This window comes from Phlebotomus argentipes, unplaced genomic scaffold (genome assembly GCF_947086385.1).
Source record: "Phlebotomus argentipes unplaced genomic scaffold, Phlebotomus argentipes genome assembly contig_39, whole genome shotgun sequence".
Lineage (NCBI taxonomy): Eukaryota > Metazoa > Arthropoda > Insecta > Diptera > Psychodidae > Phlebotomus > Phlebotomus argentipes.
In genome coordinates, this window is record NW_026776182.1 from 1,841,143 (window position 1) to 1,858,759 (window position 17,617).

The 17,617-nt window shown below is 38.8% G+C and overlaps 4 protein-coding genes across 9 annotated transcripts; 1 reads left to right on the forward strand and 3 right to left on the reverse strand.

The window, feature by feature from the left end:
• Positions 1–148: 148 nt before the first annotated feature.
• Positions 149–5,452, reverse strand: LOC132263890 (organic cation transporter protein). Of its 3 annotated transcripts, none has more exons than XM_059763901.1 (13): positions 5,204–5,451; positions 3,280–3,444; positions 2,803–3,064; positions 2,662–2,703; positions 2,536–2,600; positions 2,407–2,480; positions 2,243–2,323; positions 2,009–2,177; positions 1,799–1,940; positions 1,486–1,734; positions 1,327–1,420; positions 966–1,147; positions 149–886 (listed from the first exon to the last, which is right to left on the reverse strand). In XM_059763901.1, exons 2-13 carry the CDS (start codon positions 3,420–3,422, stop codon positions 701–703), a joined length of 1,689 nt encoding a protein of 562 aa, XP_059619884.1. In that variant the 5' UTR covers positions 3,423–3,444; positions 5,204–5,451; the 3' UTR covers positions 149–700. The 3 variants fall into 3 exon arrangements, with proteins under 3 accessions (XP_059619884.1, XP_059619883.1, XP_059619885.1); XM_059763900.1 differs by having other exon boundaries at positions 3,280–3,451; XM_059763902.1 differs by lacking the exon at positions 149–886 and having other exon boundaries at positions 1,041–1,147; positions 1,225–1,420; positions 3,280–3,451; positions 5,204–5,452.
• An 85-nt stretch (positions 5,453–5,537) lies between these two features.
• Positions 5,538–6,714, reverse strand: LOC132263893 (DNA repair protein complementing XP-A cells homolog). Its single transcript, XM_059763905.1, has 3 exons — positions 6,466–6,714; positions 6,147–6,404; positions 5,538–6,082 (listed from the first exon to the last, which is right to left on the reverse strand). Exons 1-3 carry the CDS (start codon positions 6,591–6,593, stop codon positions 5,644–5,646), a joined length of 825 nt encoding a protein of 274 aa, XP_059619888.1. The 5' UTR covers positions 6,594–6,714; the 3' UTR covers positions 5,538–5,643.
• Positions 6,715–7,046: 332 nt separating this feature from the next.
• LOC132263888 (uncharacterized) lies at positions 7,047–13,947 on the forward strand. Of its 4 annotated transcripts, none has more exons than XM_059763896.1 (9): positions 7,047–7,269; positions 7,327–7,477; positions 7,537–7,997; positions 8,053–8,971; positions 9,038–9,771; positions 10,409–10,494; positions 12,184–12,332; positions 13,294–13,669; positions 13,733–13,947. In XM_059763896.1, coding segments are annotated over exons 1-9 (3,018 nt in total). In that variant the 5' UTR covers positions 7,047–7,128; the 3' UTR covers positions 13,734–13,947. The 4 variants fall into 4 exon arrangements, with proteins under 4 accessions (XP_059619879.1, XP_059619880.1, XP_059619881.1 ...); XM_059763897.1 differs by having other exon boundaries at positions 12,190–12,332; XM_059763898.1 differs by having other exon boundaries at positions 8,074–8,971.
• An 80-nt stretch (positions 13,948–14,027) lies between these two features.
• On the reverse strand, positions 14,028–16,213 carry LOC132263891 (paired box protein Pax-3). The gene is made up of 4 exons (XM_059763903.1): positions 15,356–16,213; positions 14,926–15,061; positions 14,456–14,865; positions 14,028–14,387 (listed from the first exon to the last, which is right to left on the reverse strand). Exons 1-4 carry the CDS (start codon positions 16,009–16,011, stop codon positions 14,153–14,155), a joined length of 1,437 nt encoding a protein of 478 aa, XP_059619886.1. The 5' UTR covers positions 16,012–16,213; the 3' UTR covers positions 14,028–14,152.
• Positions 16,214–17,617: the final 1,404 nt, after the last annotated feature.

Sequence of the window (17,617 nt, forward strand, 5' to 3'; positions counted from 1 at the left end):
TGGACTTTTCTCAACCAGTAATAGAACTGTTTATTTAAAAATTCGCCATAACCAACATAACATATGTTACCCTTTTCTAACGTTCCATAGTTATTTCATGGCAAGACATGCAATCTGCATGATTTAAACGATTTAAACAATCTTGTTCACATTATTGTATTTTATTGTACAAATTTGTTGTTACACAGGTACTTATTAATCTATGCTTGTGAAAAAATATTTCATCTATGAAATAAAACAAAACAAATACAACAGTAGAAAAAATCTATCAAATAATTATGGCATACAAATCGTACTGTGTAGTCATTCAATTCAAGTGTATAGCAAATAGATAAATTCGGCTTTCATCTTATCTCTTTCTGAGTAGAAAATCAACAGAATTTACATTGAAAAGCATTTCCACATTTCTCTCTCTTTATATACACTTGCAAATACTATTATTTGTTACTCAAAAAATATTGCTCTTACAAATATTAACTCACATCTCAATTGAGACAAACACGATGTTTATCATCAAATATCAAATTCATATTTGCTTGAGATAGTAAAACCACTTCAAGTAAATTGGTTAAAGCAGCACAAAAGGGCTTATTTTGGCTAGAAATCAAACTCTCAATTTTCATGAAAAAAAAATCATACTTAAAATTATCCTTGATATGTGTAATCCATTGGCCTTCTGATTCTAATCGTTTTTTGTCCATCAGCTTTGTTTGAAGGGCTCTGACCTCAATTCAATATCAGTTTCTGTCTTACCTAAGCTTTCCGCTTCGTCCACAGTATCTGGCAGTTTCTTTTTGAGTGTCTCAGGAAGAAAGAATCCAGTTATACCGCCGACGAGAGACAATATCCCGAAGAGTATTAAAGGCAGTGGTTTAATGTAGAGACCCTGCGTTTTAAATATTAGATTTTATAATTAATAGATTTTTTACCCAATATTTAAAGAGTTTGTTAGAAAAATTACTCACAAGAAGAGGCACGAAAGGTGCCAACATTGCACCAAATCTTGCTATTGTGGACAAAGCACCAACACCCGCACTTCTGATGACAGTGGGAATCATCTCGGCACTATAGGTGTATATCACAGAGAAAGATATGGTAATACCGAGCTTTCCGATCAGGAACAACGACACAACGGCCCAAGTGAGGTCTGAAATGAAGCAAAAGGGTGTAAATACAATAGGCACATCACTTGAGAATCCCACACTGTATTCGATTTTTAATTACCTTCCCCATCAACTTAAGAGTAAGAAAGTGTGTTAGAAAAGCAAAATAGCCAGTTAGAAATGTAAATAGCAAGGCAAAAGTTGAAGAATAAAGTAAGTTCACCTGCATCGATGAAACCACCAAGAACGCATGTCACTGCACACAGAAGTAGAGAAGAACTTAGAGACCATCTCCGTCCAATTTTATTCATGGCAATCTGAAGAGAAAGATTAGATGAGATGTAGCAGTTGACCTTTACAACTTGGTTTTGAGATCATTTACCCATGCGAGAGTGTATCCGGGGATTTCGATGAGACAGACGAGGGCGTAGTTCAAATATTTATTCCCACTGAGACTGGTGGAGTTGAGCGACAATCCGTAGTACACAAAAGCATTGGTGATCCAATTGTAAATGAGGATGGCAAATCTTATCATGAGTGTCTTTGATTTAAATGCCTCCTTCATCACTGCAATCTGCGATGTGGATTTGTCTGTCTCCTCAACGATGCCCTCCTTCGAGTCACTCATATCCTAAAAGGATTTCACATTAGAAATCAAGACTTATGATTTTCAGAAACATTGCAAATATTCCTACATTGTCATCGCTGTCGTCAAAAGTGGCAAGAATCGAATCTGATAAAACCACTCCGTTGATTTTAGCCGCACGCTTGATAATTTTTCCCGCCTTGTGTGTGTGCTTCTTGGCGAGCAGCCACCGCACTGACTCCGGAACGATCCTATTAAATCATCAATTGGGAATTTGAGCGCGTGGCAGAAACGAAATTGTTTTGACAAAATTTCTCACCAATAGTAGAGAGCAAAGAGGAGTGGTGGCGCAGACACTGCCAGCTGGACAATCATCCAATTTCCACTAAGCCAAGCCACAAGACCCACTGAGGCCTCCCCAAGAGCATAGAAGTAGTTGAGTACATTGCCTGACATCTCTCGCTTGCTTTTGCCCACCATCTCTACGCCTGAAAGAGGAGAGTAAAATGATCTAAAGCTTCATGCCGGAATAGATTTTAAGATCATTACTCACCCAGAATGAATGCCAGAGGATAAACTCCAGAAGTACCAACAGCATTGAGGTAGGCAAATACGATAAATGTAATGTAATCACCTACACAATGGAGAAAAGGAGAAAATCGTTTTTGTCACTGGGAAAAATATTCCACAATTTAGTTCAATTGATAATGTAATAACCTGATAATGCCTGACCAATTCCAGTGATGGACATGAATAGAATACTGAGAATAAGCACTATCTTGCGACCATATCTGCAACGAGAGGAATGTTAGCGGAATAATGGACGAGATTTTCTGTGCAACAAACCTATCAGCTAGAACGCCAAACACAAATGATCCTGATACAATTCCCAGGAAGTGCATTGTACCGACCTAGAAATATAAACAATTTGGCACGCTTATCTCACGATATGAGTATAGAGATATAGCTTACCAGACTCAACTTCCAATGATTGGCCATACATGTGATATCCCACTGAGATATTGCGCCAGACGAGGTGTGATGAGTAATATTAACAGAATTATTTACAACATTTTACTTAATGTGACTTATTTGTAATTTTTCAATACTCACCTCCTGAACTATTGTCCTTTCTGATTGGTCAAACACCCACTGATTGCACTCTTCAATATGGCTCGTGAATATGTTCGGTGGGCACTGCTCAAATGTCGTCAATGAGTGTTGCCTGCTAAGTGTAGAATTATCCTGGACAAAGAGTTGACACTGTTCAGGTGTAAAAATTCCTCGCGAATCTGTTGATCCAGGGACGGCGTAGTCAATCCAGGATTCGTCATAAATAGGATCTATTGGATCATCGCAATTGGGTACAAAGCACCTGAAAGAATCACCCCATTTTGATCCCAATTAGCGATAATATTTGATTGATTGATTACAAAGAAACGCCTTATAAATCACCCTTGGTGGTGGTGTGATTTTCCTAATTACTCTCCACATTTTCCAAACTTTCAACCGAAGGTCTCCCCATATTGAAAAAACCGACAAACTAAGCTTAAATTTGGGTGACATTTAATATTCGAGCAAGAAACTCACCTGTAGTTTGGAACACCTGCAGTAAAAACGTAGGACAAACTGTTGGCAGCGCCGAAAAATACCGGAAGGCAAATAAGCAAGTAATTGGTCAGTTGAAATTTGCCAAATTCACCAATTTCGTCCAAAACTCGATCGAAATCCATTTTCTCTTTGGTTTTGATGTTTCTGTAATCTAAAGGAGCACAAATAAATAAATGCCCAGCAAATTTGCATTTACATTACAAAATTTTTCTTTAGTTGATAATTACAAAAGAAAAAAAATGTTTACACCGCAATAGTTTTTTTCGTCCAGGAGAAGAAAAGCTCCCTATGATTACGCAATAAGTTGTAGATCTGTAATTTCTCCACTCATAATTTCCCCGTTTTCCACTCTTGTCTAAGGTTAATTAATTACAATTGACTAATAATGAATTAAAGGTAATCAGTGCCAATTTGTCATGATATAAATCAAAAACTCCGCGCAATTTACCTTTTCTTAAAATGTCAAGTATCGTTATAAGCAGTTTATCAGTTCGCAAATCCTCTAAATTGGTTCCATATACATGATCTATTGGTCATTACGGAAATATTCGGGCATATTTATAGTACAAAAAAAAGCATGAACATTACTAATCAGAGATCAGTTGACCCGTGAATTTGTCGCTTGTTCATTAAATATGAGACGATATATAGATAATTGTTTCTACTTGAATTTATCGTTTACTGTTGCTGCGGACTTTACGATTAGGAACTGATGCAATTGCAGATGTTAAAATTCACACAACAATCAATGAATGTAATGCATAATACCGCAATGAATGTTATAAAACCCTTTAGTGATTTTCCGTGACAAAAGGAAGAATACTAAAGTGGCAATATCAATGAAAAATTGGCAAAGATTATTAATAGAGTGTATACAAATAGCTATTAAAAATGATTGGAAAACCCCTTTGCATTGATTGTGTCTGACCCTCGGTATGACCTATATGATTCACTCAATGGACTCAATGACATCGTATGACATGGCAAGGGAGAAAGCTTAAAAAAATGAAATACTAAATCAGTCTTTTGGTTTAAATTTTTTTAATATTTCACTGATAATGTTTGGTGTTTATCTGCGAAGGTATTTCTAAACTATAAAAATAAATTAAGAAAATATAAAGGGTTTTTGATATGGAATTTCAGTCTCCAATTTAATTTCAAATAAAATTACAACGTGGACTCTAGAGCTCACGTAAACATAAGAAAGTAGAAGACCTTGACAGTTATTCTTTAAACCGGAATAGTAAACGTTGTGTATAAATTCCAAGAATTCAAATTAAGTACGCAAAAATTGCTATCTTATTAGCCCCCAGAGAAATTTACGGAGATGCAACTTAATGCAAAATCTCTAAGCTGCAAAAAGACATTGTCTTTGCATTGCACAAAAAGCCGCGCGAATTAGCACTTTGTTCTGTTGATCGGCATTGAAACACAGCCGACACAGCCAATGGGAAGATTCATTTGTCAGCAAAAAATCATTTATCACCTAATGACAAAGTAGAAAAAATGGGAAAGAAAACGCGTGATCCACTCAGAAGCCTATACGGATCATTTTTAGCGACCTCAATGCTCTGGCGGGAAAATGTAAATTGTCTTTTTTTCGTGGCATATTTCCTAGCCGGCTGGTGTGATTTTCCGCAATGACGATGCCTGATCCAGATTGATATGCATCGTCCCTCATCGAAGAATCAATTATTATTAAATTAACTCGCTGACTTGAATAAAAGTGGTAATAGTACACGCCACAAGGATCAATTATGCAATTTTCCACGACACGCGAGCTTTATTTGCGGCAGATGCTGCAAGGAAGTATTTTTAACTGGGAAAATGGGAAATCAGCTGCAGCTCGCGAGCAAAAAGAGTTGTCCAACCTTTGAGCTCTCCCGCTATAGCCCACACTCACCGAACTTCGCCAGTTTTCACTGTGCGCCTTCACATAGGACTCTCCGGCAAAGCACTGATGCACGATCTGCTGATGCTGCCTGGTTCACCTGACTGGGAAGAGTATCTTGACTCCAGCACGGCTCTCGCGTAAATAAATCAACAGATAAACACGAGAAGAGAAGCACATATCACTTTTTCCACCGCACAAATATTTGCACGCACATCTTCACTGACAGTTCGTCGTTGCTGTGACCCGACTGACTAAGTCTCTTTCGCACACCACGAATCATCATAAGTACTAAATTTTCACATTCGAATGTCTGGAAACTGCCAGAGAGATTCAGAAACGGTAAATTTACTTACAAATTCTCTTATTTCAATCAATTCAATTCACAGGAAATATTCCAAGTTCATACTGTTTACAAAGTTATCATCATTGCACCCAAGCATTCTGTAAATTTACATTTTCTCAAAAGTTTCTGTATACTTGCAAGTCAGACAAGTGTGAGTATAAGTATCATCTTCCTCATTGTAATTTTCCGGACCAAATTTGTGCACATGCGATGCTGCAGAGGTTTTATCATAGAGACTGCTCCTCATATCCATCCTTAGCTGCTTCATTTGCTTGTTGTACTTCTTAATCTTGGACTTCTCTCGCTTCTCATCGCGCAATTCATGTTCCTGCCGTAGCCTCTCCTCACTGCCCCAAACTTCAAGAGCCCGCTTCTCAATCTGAACATGCAGATAGAGTTTCATCTCGCCCCAGCGGACGTTGTGAGGATTTTTGCGGACAATGTACTTGAGAGGAGGCTCCCGCTTCTCCAAATCGCAATCCTGCAGGAGATAATCTTTCTTCGCATCAGTTTTGGTGATCAAAGAATGCTTATCTTCACTGTCACTAAAAGTATAAGAATAGGTTTACATCAGGAAGGATTATTCTTCTAATAGTTCCAATAACTTACCGACACTTATCACAAACAGAGTAATTAAAGTGATGCATTAGGTATGATTCCGCAAATTTATCATCACACTCCAGGCATTCTTCGTATGTAACGGGAAGATCAATAGCATTATCAATTACATCTTCAGAGGCTTCTGGTTGACTCGAACTATCACCGCCGCTTGGAGCAATTTCCTCTTCTATCAAAAATCCGCCGCCACTATCCACGAAACGACTACCTTGAATCTTTATGACACTCTTCTCGCCTTCTTCGACAGACCTAAAAAATGAGAACCTTGAGAAACATTGAGCAAATGGATAAAATCAACGTTTTAGATTACTTGGCATAGGGATGAGCCACAAGCTTGGCACTCTTGAGATACAGTGCTTTCTGGCGATTCCGATCTATTCGAGCCTTCTGTGCATCCGTTAAAACATTTTTATTGACTTCTTCACTGTTTTGAGACATCTTTTAAGACGATTTTCTACAATTTCAAGATTTTACACAACAAAAACAAAACGTGCGCTTTGACGTAAGGCATTGGAGACTGGAAAGTTTGTTTGGAATTACAATATATGGAGGGGAATTTACCCGACTGAACTTTCCTACATTAAGACGCTTGATGAATTAGCAAAATCAACAAGTTTACAGTTACACGGAAATGGAATAAGTTATTTATTATAGACAATCAATTTATTAAATTTATTATTGCCCCTTTTTTGTAGCTTTCCAGGATTACGTTTCCAGGTTTCCAGAGTTTCCAATGGAAACTCGCCAGCCGGGTTGGAGAAACGAGTTCGTGTCGCATCAGGCAACCCATGAGAAAAAACACCATTTTGGCGTTTGGTTTGTCAAAATTTTGTTGAATAATTTTCACAAGAGAAAATTTGTGATTTTCGTATAAAATATCACCTTTGGGGACCTCGAGGTGTCACACGCAGTGCTTTTGGCTGGTGAAGAAGTGCGTGCAGGTGAAGTGGCGGCGTTCGGACGAGGATATTCCATGCCGCAAAGGCTTCAAGGTGTGACGAGGAATAGAAGCAATGTCCTGGCTCCACCGATCCACAAGCCCAGCAAAGATCTCGTCACCAAGGAGATCGTGATTAATGATGCACCAGTAGCGGCTAGGAATCTCTTGACCAAAGTGAGCGTAGTGACGCAGCAGGGCGAAAGTAAAAACTGACGAAGGCTTTCGTTGCAGGGGCAAACGCAGGACGAGATATCGCAGAGTTCGGGGGCGTCAATCTCCACTCGTGGCAGATATATAAGTCCGGCTGAGAAGAGTAGTGGCAAAATTCATGAACGGCCACTGTACCTCTATATCCAAGCGCACTCGAAACATTCACTAGACTGTGAGTCTCCGGACGTCCTTGAGATCGCTTCCGCTCTAACACTTTCTCACTGTTCACAGTGGCCGTGCAGAAGATTGGACAAATCATTCAAATGGAGGGTCCTCATCACCAGAGAATGCCCAAGTATGGGGGTGGAAATCAGACAATGCCTCCCTCAAACACATGCGTAGAGAAAATAATGATCGGGCTGGAACATGCTCCACCAGCGTTTGATCTTCGTGGACGCCTCATTGGTGTCGGAGGGGCCAATTTACACTACATCAGGAATGAGACTGGTGCCATGGCGACTTTAAGAGGTCGAGGATCGATGTTTTTGGATCCACAGTTTGGCCAAGAGTCCCCAGAGCCGCTGCATTTGTACATAGAGCATTTGCGACCAGAAGGACTGCAGGCAGCTCGACAGTTGGCGAAGAATCTGATCGAGACGCTACAGCAGGAACTGATTCAATTTCAACAGATGAATCCTCCGGCTACGAGCATTCAGTACCACACTCCATCCACGGTGACGCAAACTTCTGAAGTAAGTTACAATCAATTTGTAGAGAAATTCTTGAGTGATTGATTGTCTATTTTAGCAACAAATCTACACTCCGCAGCAAATAGTGCAGATGGGAATCCCACCACCAATAATAGCGGTGCCTCCGCCTGTCATTCAGGCTCCTACTGTGCTGCAACAGCAAAACTTGGCTCAATCAGCGTCACAAATTGTGCCACCGCCACAGTATCAGGCGCCCCAGAACTCAGCTCCAACACCTATTCAGTCGGCCCCACAGCATTCGATCATTCAGCACTCTGTCCCCATTCAATTACACCCCAACGGCAATGTAATGATCCAACAGCAAGTGCAAACGAATCCGCCTACGTTGACAAGTATAAATCTACCGCCGCCGGGTGTACACATCCCTCTGAAGTCGGGGTCTTTGGTGCAAGTACAAGCAGCGCCCCCAATGCCGGTGTTCTCACAGCCTCCACCAAACATTCAGCTGCAACAGCAACCTCCTCCATCGCAAATTATTCTCAATCAAGCACCGCCGAACAACTATCAGTATCAGTACATTCAGCAGCAACCACAGTTGCAGCAAAATGAGGCGCAACAACAGCAGGGACATGTCACAATTCAGCACATTTATCAGCCTCAACCACAAATTCAGAGGATCATTCATCAGAATCCGGCACCCCAGCAAATTGAGCAATTCCAGCAGATTCGGCCAAGTCAACAGTACATCACGCTTCAGGGGAACACGGCATATGTGGTACCCCCGCCAAATATTGTTCAGCAGACCGGAACGAGTCAGCCAACGCCGAATCCGCCAAATGTGGTATTCTCCACGCAACTGCCACCACCGCAATCTCATCAGGAAATTACGGCGTTTGCTGGGGCGAATGCCAAGCCACCGGAATCGAGTGGGATGGGTGCGATGCCCCTGGAGGAGAGAAAGTTTGATTCGAAGAGTCCAGAGTATGACCAAAACAAACTAGATAGAGCAATTAATGGTGAGTTGAGGGAAGCAAATAGGTTCTTTTATGGGAGTTTATCGACATTTTTGTTTTTCCTTTTAGAAAATGCAATTAACAAAAATGGTGTGGATGGTCCTCCGGCTACAATGAACTCTTTTGGTCCAAGGCCACCTGTTCAGCAAAATACTGTCGCAATGACATCTATTCCCATCATTCAGGCTCCACCACCAATTATGTCAATTCCGCCGCCAGGGATTCACCAAATAATTGGGAACACATATTTAACAACGGCGCCATCACAGCAGGACAACTACAACGCTACTCCGGTGTCTATTCACCAGATTCAGCCTCCTCCCCAACAGTCAATCCATATGTCCACTGTCACGGCCCCTACTCAGCATCATGTAGTGCTCAATCACTCCTGGCAGCCACCTCCAAATCAGATCCACCACATTGCTTCTGCTAATCAAATCCAGAATGTGCAGATATCGCATCAGATTCGCAATCCAGGGAGTGAGATAATTGTGGGCAATCAGATTATAAGTGCCCCAAGCACTGAGGTACCGCCTCAACATAATTCCATAATTACAACTCTTCCTCCGGCACCGGGAATGCAGATGCAGTTTCAGCCACCAGCACCTCCTCAACAGATGCCTGATGGTGGGCCTCCGCCGCAATTTGGCGAAATGCATCAAATACCGAACAGCATGGCGCAGAGGATGATGCATGCGGGATCATTTGAATGTTCTCCAATGGAAAAAGGTGGTTCTAAAGGTGGTCCAAAGAACCATTCGCCACAAAATACTTGCTTCTCGTCGGAAAATGCACAGAAACAGGTAATTGAGCGTTCCACTTTCCTACTTGTCGTCACTGTTCGTGATAATTGATTTTTTTTGCATGCTAAATATGCCACACATACAATTTCCTCATGCTGAAAATGTTTCCTCTCGTCACGTTTTCACGGCTATTGTTGGTGGAGTGAGGCCGGGTGAAGAAACAAAGTGTTGGCAATATGAAGAAAGTTGGAGTGTTGTTTAAACTTATATGACATCAATGGGGAAATGTTTACATGTTTTGATTGGATATATAGACAATTGTCGGAACTTATATGAGAACTTTATGGATGAAATCAGACATTTTCAATACAAAAACTTTATGATTTTCTACAAAAAAAATCATATTTTCTGTTTACTTCCACAAAGTGACACAATAATGTATAGAAATGTACAGGGCTTCATTTGCGGTTTTTAGTTGACAAACTTTAGATATTATTTCTTATGAAACTCATTTATTGAAGCTTAATTGAGGAATTTCCTGAATGTACTGAGAGATTGGCTGATTGATTAAGAAAGGAACAATACTCTATAATTAGGACGCAAAAATAGAAACCAAACACAACATAGCTCCGTAAAATTCGTAAACAAATTAGTTTTAATGAGAGTATGTATGTATAGTATATGTTTCTCTTTGCAGATGGGACAAATGCCAAGAATTGGCATGAAGCGAAAACATGAAGATGAGACTGGAACTGTTTCAACGTCGCCAAAAATTGGAATGGGGTATGTAATTTAGTTGTTCCTTTTTACTTCAACCAGTTCTACGATAACATAAATAGACATTTATTAAAAGAAAAATGACCAATTTTTACGTATTGTATGTGAATTGACTATGATAACACAGAAAATGAGCAAAATACATTTGTTGAGTGGAATTCAGTGCAATGCTTGAGTGTGCGAGTGATTGATATTCAAAAATGCTTATATTTCTTTTGAGCAAGCTTCCAAAAAAAGTTTCACATAAAGAAAAAAAAATCTAATATATGTAACTTTAAAAACTACAAGAAAAAAAACTTTAGCTTTGAGTTATTTGAGCATAAATTATAAAAAAAAAAGTTTCTTTAAATGTGCTGAACTTGAAAAGGGGAAAAAAATGTTGTATGAGTGAATATATGATTTATGTTTGAGATTAACAATATGAGAAACATGAGAAAGAAAATAGTACATTAAATATAGTTAGGGCTGGGTGTAATTCTGTGGCCTTAATTTAAAAAAAAAACAAAGAGGGTGGCATATATAGACTAATAGTCCACAATGAGAATAAAGAAAAATCTTAATTGATATTACAAATTTTTCCAGCAAAATATAAGTTCGCAAAATGTTGCAGAAAATAAAATAAATGGGTATGACTGTGCCAAGAGTGAGTGATATGAATGATTGATGTTATAAAACTTTAGAGATTTTCCTTTATTTATGTTCTTTTTTTCTGTTAATGATGCAAGTGAGATGTTCCGTTATGTTTTTCTTGAGGAGAAATATGTATGACAATTTATGTGACTGTACTACCTTTTTAAAATGTCTTGTTGAATGTGCAAAATTGGAGTGGTAAAGCAATGTTATTATTGCCTTGAGCCATGATTATGAATACACGCGGAATTTTCATGGTCTTTTTAAATATTTAATGGGTCATTTGGCATTTTATTAATATACATAAATGCACGAAGACTTTTGTAGTCGAGAAGTTAAGAAAACATAGATGGGATTTTTTTATCGATTTTTTAACAAACATATCAAAGTATAAAGATCAGTAAACACTTCGGGGTGTCTGCAATTTGCTGAAACAAGGGGTTTTATTTGCAATACAAATTTATTCAGTGTAATGTTTCAATAGTATGGGGGTAAATGTGTATAATGGTCGAAAAATTATATAATAGGAACTTATTGGTATTTGTTTTAGTTTTATTCTTCGCAATATTTACATATTTGTTTTGTGAAATACTTTATTTACTTTAACTTTCCAATGCTCAACTAAAATTAACGTTATAAAAAATAGAAGAATTTTTATTTCACCATTGCTGTTGCATATAAAACGACCATAGCTAAAAATCAAATAATATGTATAAGAAAGCAAAAACAAAACTGTAAATAAGAATCTTGGGAAGAGTGATAAAATCTTTGAGATAGGATTAAGATTGAGAATTTGTTGATTGCTAAATAATCAATTTATTATTGTGCAATTCAGTATATCATACAATTTACTAACAGATCAATTCTTTTTCAGTTTTCTCTATTTTTTGGTTACTTTTTCTTTACTTACATAATTTTTATATTTTATAAATGAGTCATATTTGAAAAAAGAGAGTTTATTATTGCAAACAAACATACTGCCAAAGAATAGTATATCTATTTCATCTGTGGTAAATGAGTACCTATGTTTTAATTAATAATGATTTATATATGCCTTCTAATCAGAAATAGTTGTGGAGATTTTATAGTAAACGTTCGAGAAACGCAAAAAACAGGGTGTCCGGAAACGACAACATCAAGTGGCAATGCGAACACGAATAATACATCCGGGTCACCTTCAACAGCTATTGCATCAGCATCAACATATGCCACAGGTATCGTATATCGTGATAAGGACGCATAATTAGTGAAATATTTTCTGTATATTGTGATATACGAAAGAGGGCCAAGAAGTCTGGCCCTAAGAACGTAAGTATATTTTGAACATTGAATGGAAAGATACCTGGAATGATGACTGATACACATGGGAAGTTGTGACGAAGACTTGCACCATTGAGGAGGAGAAATTTAAATATTTCTCTTAAAGAATTTAATATTTAAAATTTGCTTTTAAATCTATTATTTATTATGAAATATTACATAGGCGGATACTTTTTTTCTTTCAGGTTTAATGTATTAAACATTGAAAGTACATATCATATAACAAGAATATCTTTTGAACTATTTTATGCGTTTTCATAGCTAAAGTTAATTCTTTTCTTGAATGAAATTGCAAAGATAATTGTTTGACTTTCAAGTAAAGAATATTTAGTTTGTAATTAAAGTTATCATAGCAATATATGTATTTGATTATTTCATAATAATTTTTCAATGAAAATAAACTAATTGCTATGATAACGTAATAATTAAAAATATAATACTATACATCAGGTAACTGTAAGTACAATATATTAGGGCGAGTAATGTCTTTCTTACAGGTCTCAAACCTTCCCACTCGCCACAACTCTCATTTTATAAAATGTTTTATAATATTCTGTTGTATAATTGTAATTTTTAAGTGTGATATGAAAAAGAGTAATCTTTATTTGCAGAGGAAGACGATGAGAAGGAAGGGAATGGCTGTACCGGAAATACTAATTGACTTTTTTCATAGTTTCTTTTATATATTTATATATACATATATATATATGTCGTATTAGATATAGTGCTCCTTTGGCATTGAAGCAGTTCATGGAGATTATATTGTTGAAATATTCTATACATTTTTCATCTCTAAATGCGAATAAAAATCACACTCTAATTGATCTTTTGTGATTTCCCCTCCATTGAATATAGATGAGAGCAAAATGGATAATGGCAAAACGGTGAATAAAGTGCCGATGGTGCCACTAATGGGTGCTGAAGGACAACCTGAGCAGTTGAACTACTCCAGTGCAAATTATCTACCGCCTGGACAGCAACAGAGATACATGATGGAGAAGAGCAGTGATTTTGGCGGCGGCGGCAGTCAAGGGAAGAATGAGGAGAATTACGGACCCCCGCCGATGCCGATGAGAAATGAGTTCCGGCCAAATATGAGGCGATATATGGGGCAAGATTCTAATCCGCCAATGCTGGAGCGCGGCGTGATGATCCCGCCACCTCCACATCCAGGAGTTTTCAACAGATCCGGAAACTATGGAGGCTATCAACAGAGGTTCAGAAGTCAATGGTGAGTGCAAATTTTGTGAATTTTGAACTGTAGAATTTGGCTTGATGCCCTAATATTTTGCAGAATTACGACAAGATTGCGTCACATTGGCTCAGCACAGTCCTGGAAAGTGTGTCTCTTTCAAGACTGCAGGATAATCCAATGAAAATATTGGTAATTTTGTGAGTTTCATCTATTCATATACTCAAAGTTCTTGTATATAGTTGTGTTCTAAGTAAGGATGAGTGAAAGAGATTTAAAAGTATAAAATAATAATGAGTTCAATAAGTTATTGAATACCACATCTTTTACTTCTTGTTCTTCAATGATATTGTTGCTGATTTGAAATAAGCAGAGTGAAGCAAAGAAAAGTCTTCCATTTGTGTTTTCTACTTGGTTTAATGAGCCTTAGAAGATTCTATTTATGTAAAAACGACAATTTCCATCTAAGAGTATTGCAATGAATATAATCCATGTCGTAAATTACTGCGATGAACGATGATGCTAATGCAGAAAGGAGGGCAAAACGAAGCTCTGAGTGATGGAGTCCTCGGATTTGTTAATGCTGATCGTAGCATTATCATCCGGATGGCAACTGATCAGTGTGGAGTTGCTGGAGTACTGAGGTTTCATCTCATTCTCCTCCATTTGGCAATTGACATTGTACTTGGACTCGTCCATAGTCCCCATCGTGTGTATAAATTTATTCTCCGTTTCGATGTACTTCCCATTGGGCACTCTGGTGGATAGCAGATGGTTGTAAACATATAGTAATTATTCGAAATTTATTACACCGTCAGGACTCACCCATTTGGGGGGCAATGAGTGTCGTACTTGTCGTCTATTGTGACATAGTGGTTACTCTTCTGCTGCCCATCGTCCAGTTCGCCGCCGCCGCCTCGAGGTGGGCTGCCATAGTCAAAGTGTTGGCGGACGGGGAAAAGTTGACTATCATGGACGTAGGAGCCGTATTGGCCTGAAAAGGAGCCATAAGGACTCGAAGCCGGTGACAAGATGTTAAAGTGTGAGCTCAACTCGTACGGCGACTGGTAGCTTGTCCAACTGTCCACACTGCCGGGTGAGTTCACAGCGGCGGGTGTTTGTGCGAAAGTGGGAAAAGGTGCTCCCAAGTTTGTTAAGGGAGTCGAAGGACTATTGGAGCCTATATATCCCGTCTTCCTAGGTGGTTCTCGCTTGCGCCACTTAGCCCGTCGATTCTGGGACGGTGGGATGAACTTATAAGATTACTTGGATAGGAGCATAATATTTTATCTTACCTGAAACCATACTTGAACCCGTGATTCACTTAAGTTTAGTTTTAAAGCCAGTTCTTCCCTCGCAAAGACATCTGGATATGGAGCCCGCTCAAAGGCTCTCTCTAGCTCCTCAAGTTGATACGCCGTAAAAGTTGTCCTAGGAATAGACAAATGTCGCATCTTAGTGAAATTATATTTAAAATCATTTATGTTTAACTAGATGTAGTAAATAAAAATTTGTCTGCGTGAATACCGCAACTAAACATGACCACTTGAATATGCCGGAAACGCGTAGGAGAATCTCTAATTAGTACAGAGAAAGATAACGGCGTGATGCAAGTAAATAAGTTAATTGTTCTGTTCAAGTAAAAAGTGTAATGCTTGTGTTTTTGTGTTGAGGAGGTCTTTTGTCCAATATGCATTCAAATTGATTTGGGTAAGAGATTCTTACCTGGTCTTCTTCTTTTTAATCCCATTGGGATCCGATTTCTTCTTCTCGTTCTTTTTTGCCGCAGGCGACGGTTCTGATCCACCCGTATTCCCTGATCCATGTCCAGCAATGGCGGAATTATTGGTGGAATTAGGACTTGATCCCTCTTCGTTTTTCCTCTTGATGCACTGCATTCCATTGTGCGGTCTCATAGTGGAGTCTATGGGTTGAGGTTGCTGGAACATGTTGATATCGTAGTCAATCTTGGTAGTGTACTCCATATCCGAGTTTGGAGAGTAGTTCATCTTGCCGTTGGACAGGAACTCAATTTTACTGCCCGGGGAGTAGGAATCCAACTTCCCGTTGGCATACTCGACAGCTTTGCCATTGGGTGAATAAGAACCCAACTTCGTGCTCGAGTATTCAATATTCTTGTAGTGATCCATCTTTGCGGAGCCGCCGGGGAAGAGGCTGTGGACTTCGGGCAGACGCTGTTGGCCCGCCAACTCGGGTGTATGATGTCCTGGCATTTGGGGATCAAGTTGACCCAGCATGGCCTGAACTGAAGTGTTAGCAGGCGGTATAAGCTGAGCTTGATCTTGCATGGGTTTTCCTATGGGTGTGAGTGGGTCGGGAAATTCACTGAAAATATGCTCATCAAATCCCGTGGCTTCCATTGCATTACACAATCACGCCCTGGCTTCCAATTGATCACGGGAATCACAACGTCTGGCAAACAAGTGAACACTCAATTGATGAATTAACAATTATTAATTACATAATTTCATAATCACTCGCTGGCACTAAGATGCGACACAACTGAGGAGGAAGGCACTGACAGGAGACACTGAACGGTACACGGAGGGCGAATATCTTCGACACTAGTGATGGCACAATCTAAAAATCCGAAGTATTTATACTCAATTAAGGCCAATTTATATCTCCGCCTCTCCCATCCAATGGCGCGAGGGTTCCAATTCCTTGCCCGCCATCAGGCCTGGAAGTCGCCCTGAAGTTTGTGATAAGGCGGAGTCTGCTGGACCCCGAGCCATTATGTGCCCAGGCAAGGTTTTTTCTCACACGCCACACCAGACTCTAGAGTGAGATCGCACAGGCCAGGGGAATATATATATCACCCGAAAATGCACTCGATACTTTCTCAGCAGCGGGTGAAGTGAAAACCCACATTTTCTACCCATCCATTCACCTCCAGAAGTATTCCCGAATAACCCAAAATCGCCATAAGTTCACATAAGGGTCACGTGTTGGCATGCCGTTAAGAAAGTCAGAATCCAATGCAACCCCAGCGCATTTGAATCACTTTTGGCAACATGAGGGCTCTGAATCCCGCGTGCCAAACCATATCGACACGACAAGCGACGCCACATAAACCTCAACCCTCATCTTTTCCCGATCGCCGTGAAATTTTACAACCAGTAAAAATTCATTAGCATTGAGAGGATGAAAAGTGCGGGAAATCCACTGCACTCAATTATATTTGTGAGTTATGCATCCTGACATAATACTTCGTCAATGTTTGTTTTCAATGCTACAGAGGCTCGGCAAATTTAATGGGGAGGAAAGGTCATAAGAGTTGGTTAGGGATCACACATTAGCGCGACAGGGGTTTATAATGAATGCACTTGAGGGAACGAGAGGTGCAAATAATGGCTTCAATATCTTACGTCAAGCGACGAATTTGATACCTGCGAGAGGTGAAATCTTTAAGAATTTAGTTACTGTATGTATGTCCAACTGACGTCATAATTACAATAAACTTTAAAATGAGATTATGAAATAAATATGGTCAATATATAGACAAACGGTAGTTATAAAAAAGTATATAGCATAGATTTTACTCCTGTGCCTGATTAAAATAATATCAAAATGGTATATACATATCTTTTATATCATAGCAGTGATAAGGAATATAGATTTTTACGACGCAAGGTGTTTAAAATATATTTTAAAAATTCACAACAATCATAAAACTATTTATATAAATTTACATATTCCAATATTATGATTTTTAATCAATTACTCTTTCCTGTATAAACTAGATAATCTTTTCTTACGTTTTGTAAACTATCAATTCATTTTTATTAAAAATTCATCTTCCCTTATATTTAGGTATTTATAAATGAGCAGATAGAAAAGTTCAAATGTTGGGATTATTTTAATGAATTATATCGTGAATAACTTTGCACTGTGGTATTTTTTGCAACACTTCCGTTATAAATATTCGCTGATCGTGTGCAAAAGTGGATCGCGATCAAATGGGTG

Excerpts from the sequence above, each read along its gene's own strand:
- LOC132263893 (XM_059763905.1), bottom strand. The coding sequence starts at position 6,593 with ATGTCTCAAAACAGTGAAGAAGTCAATAAAAATGTTTTAACGGATGCA. Across the intron at positions 6,405-6,465 it reads GTGGCTCATCCCTATGCCAA|GTCTGTCGAAGAAGGCGAGA; the intron begins GTAATCTAAAAC and ends CTCATTTTTTAG. Across the intron at positions 6,083-6,146 it reads TCTGTTTGTGATAAGTGTCG|TGACAGTGAAGATAAGCATT; the intron begins GTAAGTTATTGG and ends TTATACTTTTAG.
- LOC132263891 (XM_059763903.1), bottom strand. The coding sequence starts at position 16,011 with ATGGAAGCCACGGGATTTGATGAGCATATTTTCAGTGAATTTCCCGAC. Across the intron at positions 14,866-14,925 it reads GGGTTCAAGTATGGTTTCAG|AATCGACGGGCTAAGTGGCG; the intron begins GTAAGATAAAAT and ends CCACCGTCCCAG. Across the intron at positions 14,388-14,455 it reads ACTCATTGCCCCCCAAATGG|AGTGCCCAATGGGAAGTACA; the intron begins GTGAGTCCTGAC and ends GCTATCCACCAG.
- LOC132263890 (XM_059763901.1), bottom strand. The coding sequence starts at position 3,422 with ATGGATTTCGATCGAGTTTTGGACGAAATTGGTGAATTTGGCAAATTT. Across the intron at positions 1,148-1,326 it reads TGGTGGTTTCATCGATGCAG|ACCTCACTTGGGCCGTTGTG; the intron begins GTGAACTTACTT and ends GCTTCATTTCAG. Across the intron at positions 887-965 it reads CACCTTTCGTGCCTCTTCTT|GGTCTCTACATTAAACCACT; the intron begins GTGAGTAATTTT and ends TTTAAAACGCAG.
- LOC132263888 (XM_059763896.1), top strand. The coding sequence starts at position 7,129 with ATGCCGCAAAGGCTTCAAGGTGTGACGAGGAATAGAAGCAATGTCCTG. Across the intron at positions 7,998-8,052 it reads CGGTGACGCAAACTTCTGAA|CAACAAATCTACACTCCGCA; the intron begins GTAAGTTACAAT and ends TGTCTATTTTAG. Across the intron at positions 10,495-12,183 it reads TCGCCAAAAATTGGAATGGG|AAATAGTTGTGGAGATTTTA; the intron begins GTATGTAATTTA and ends CCTTCTAATCAG.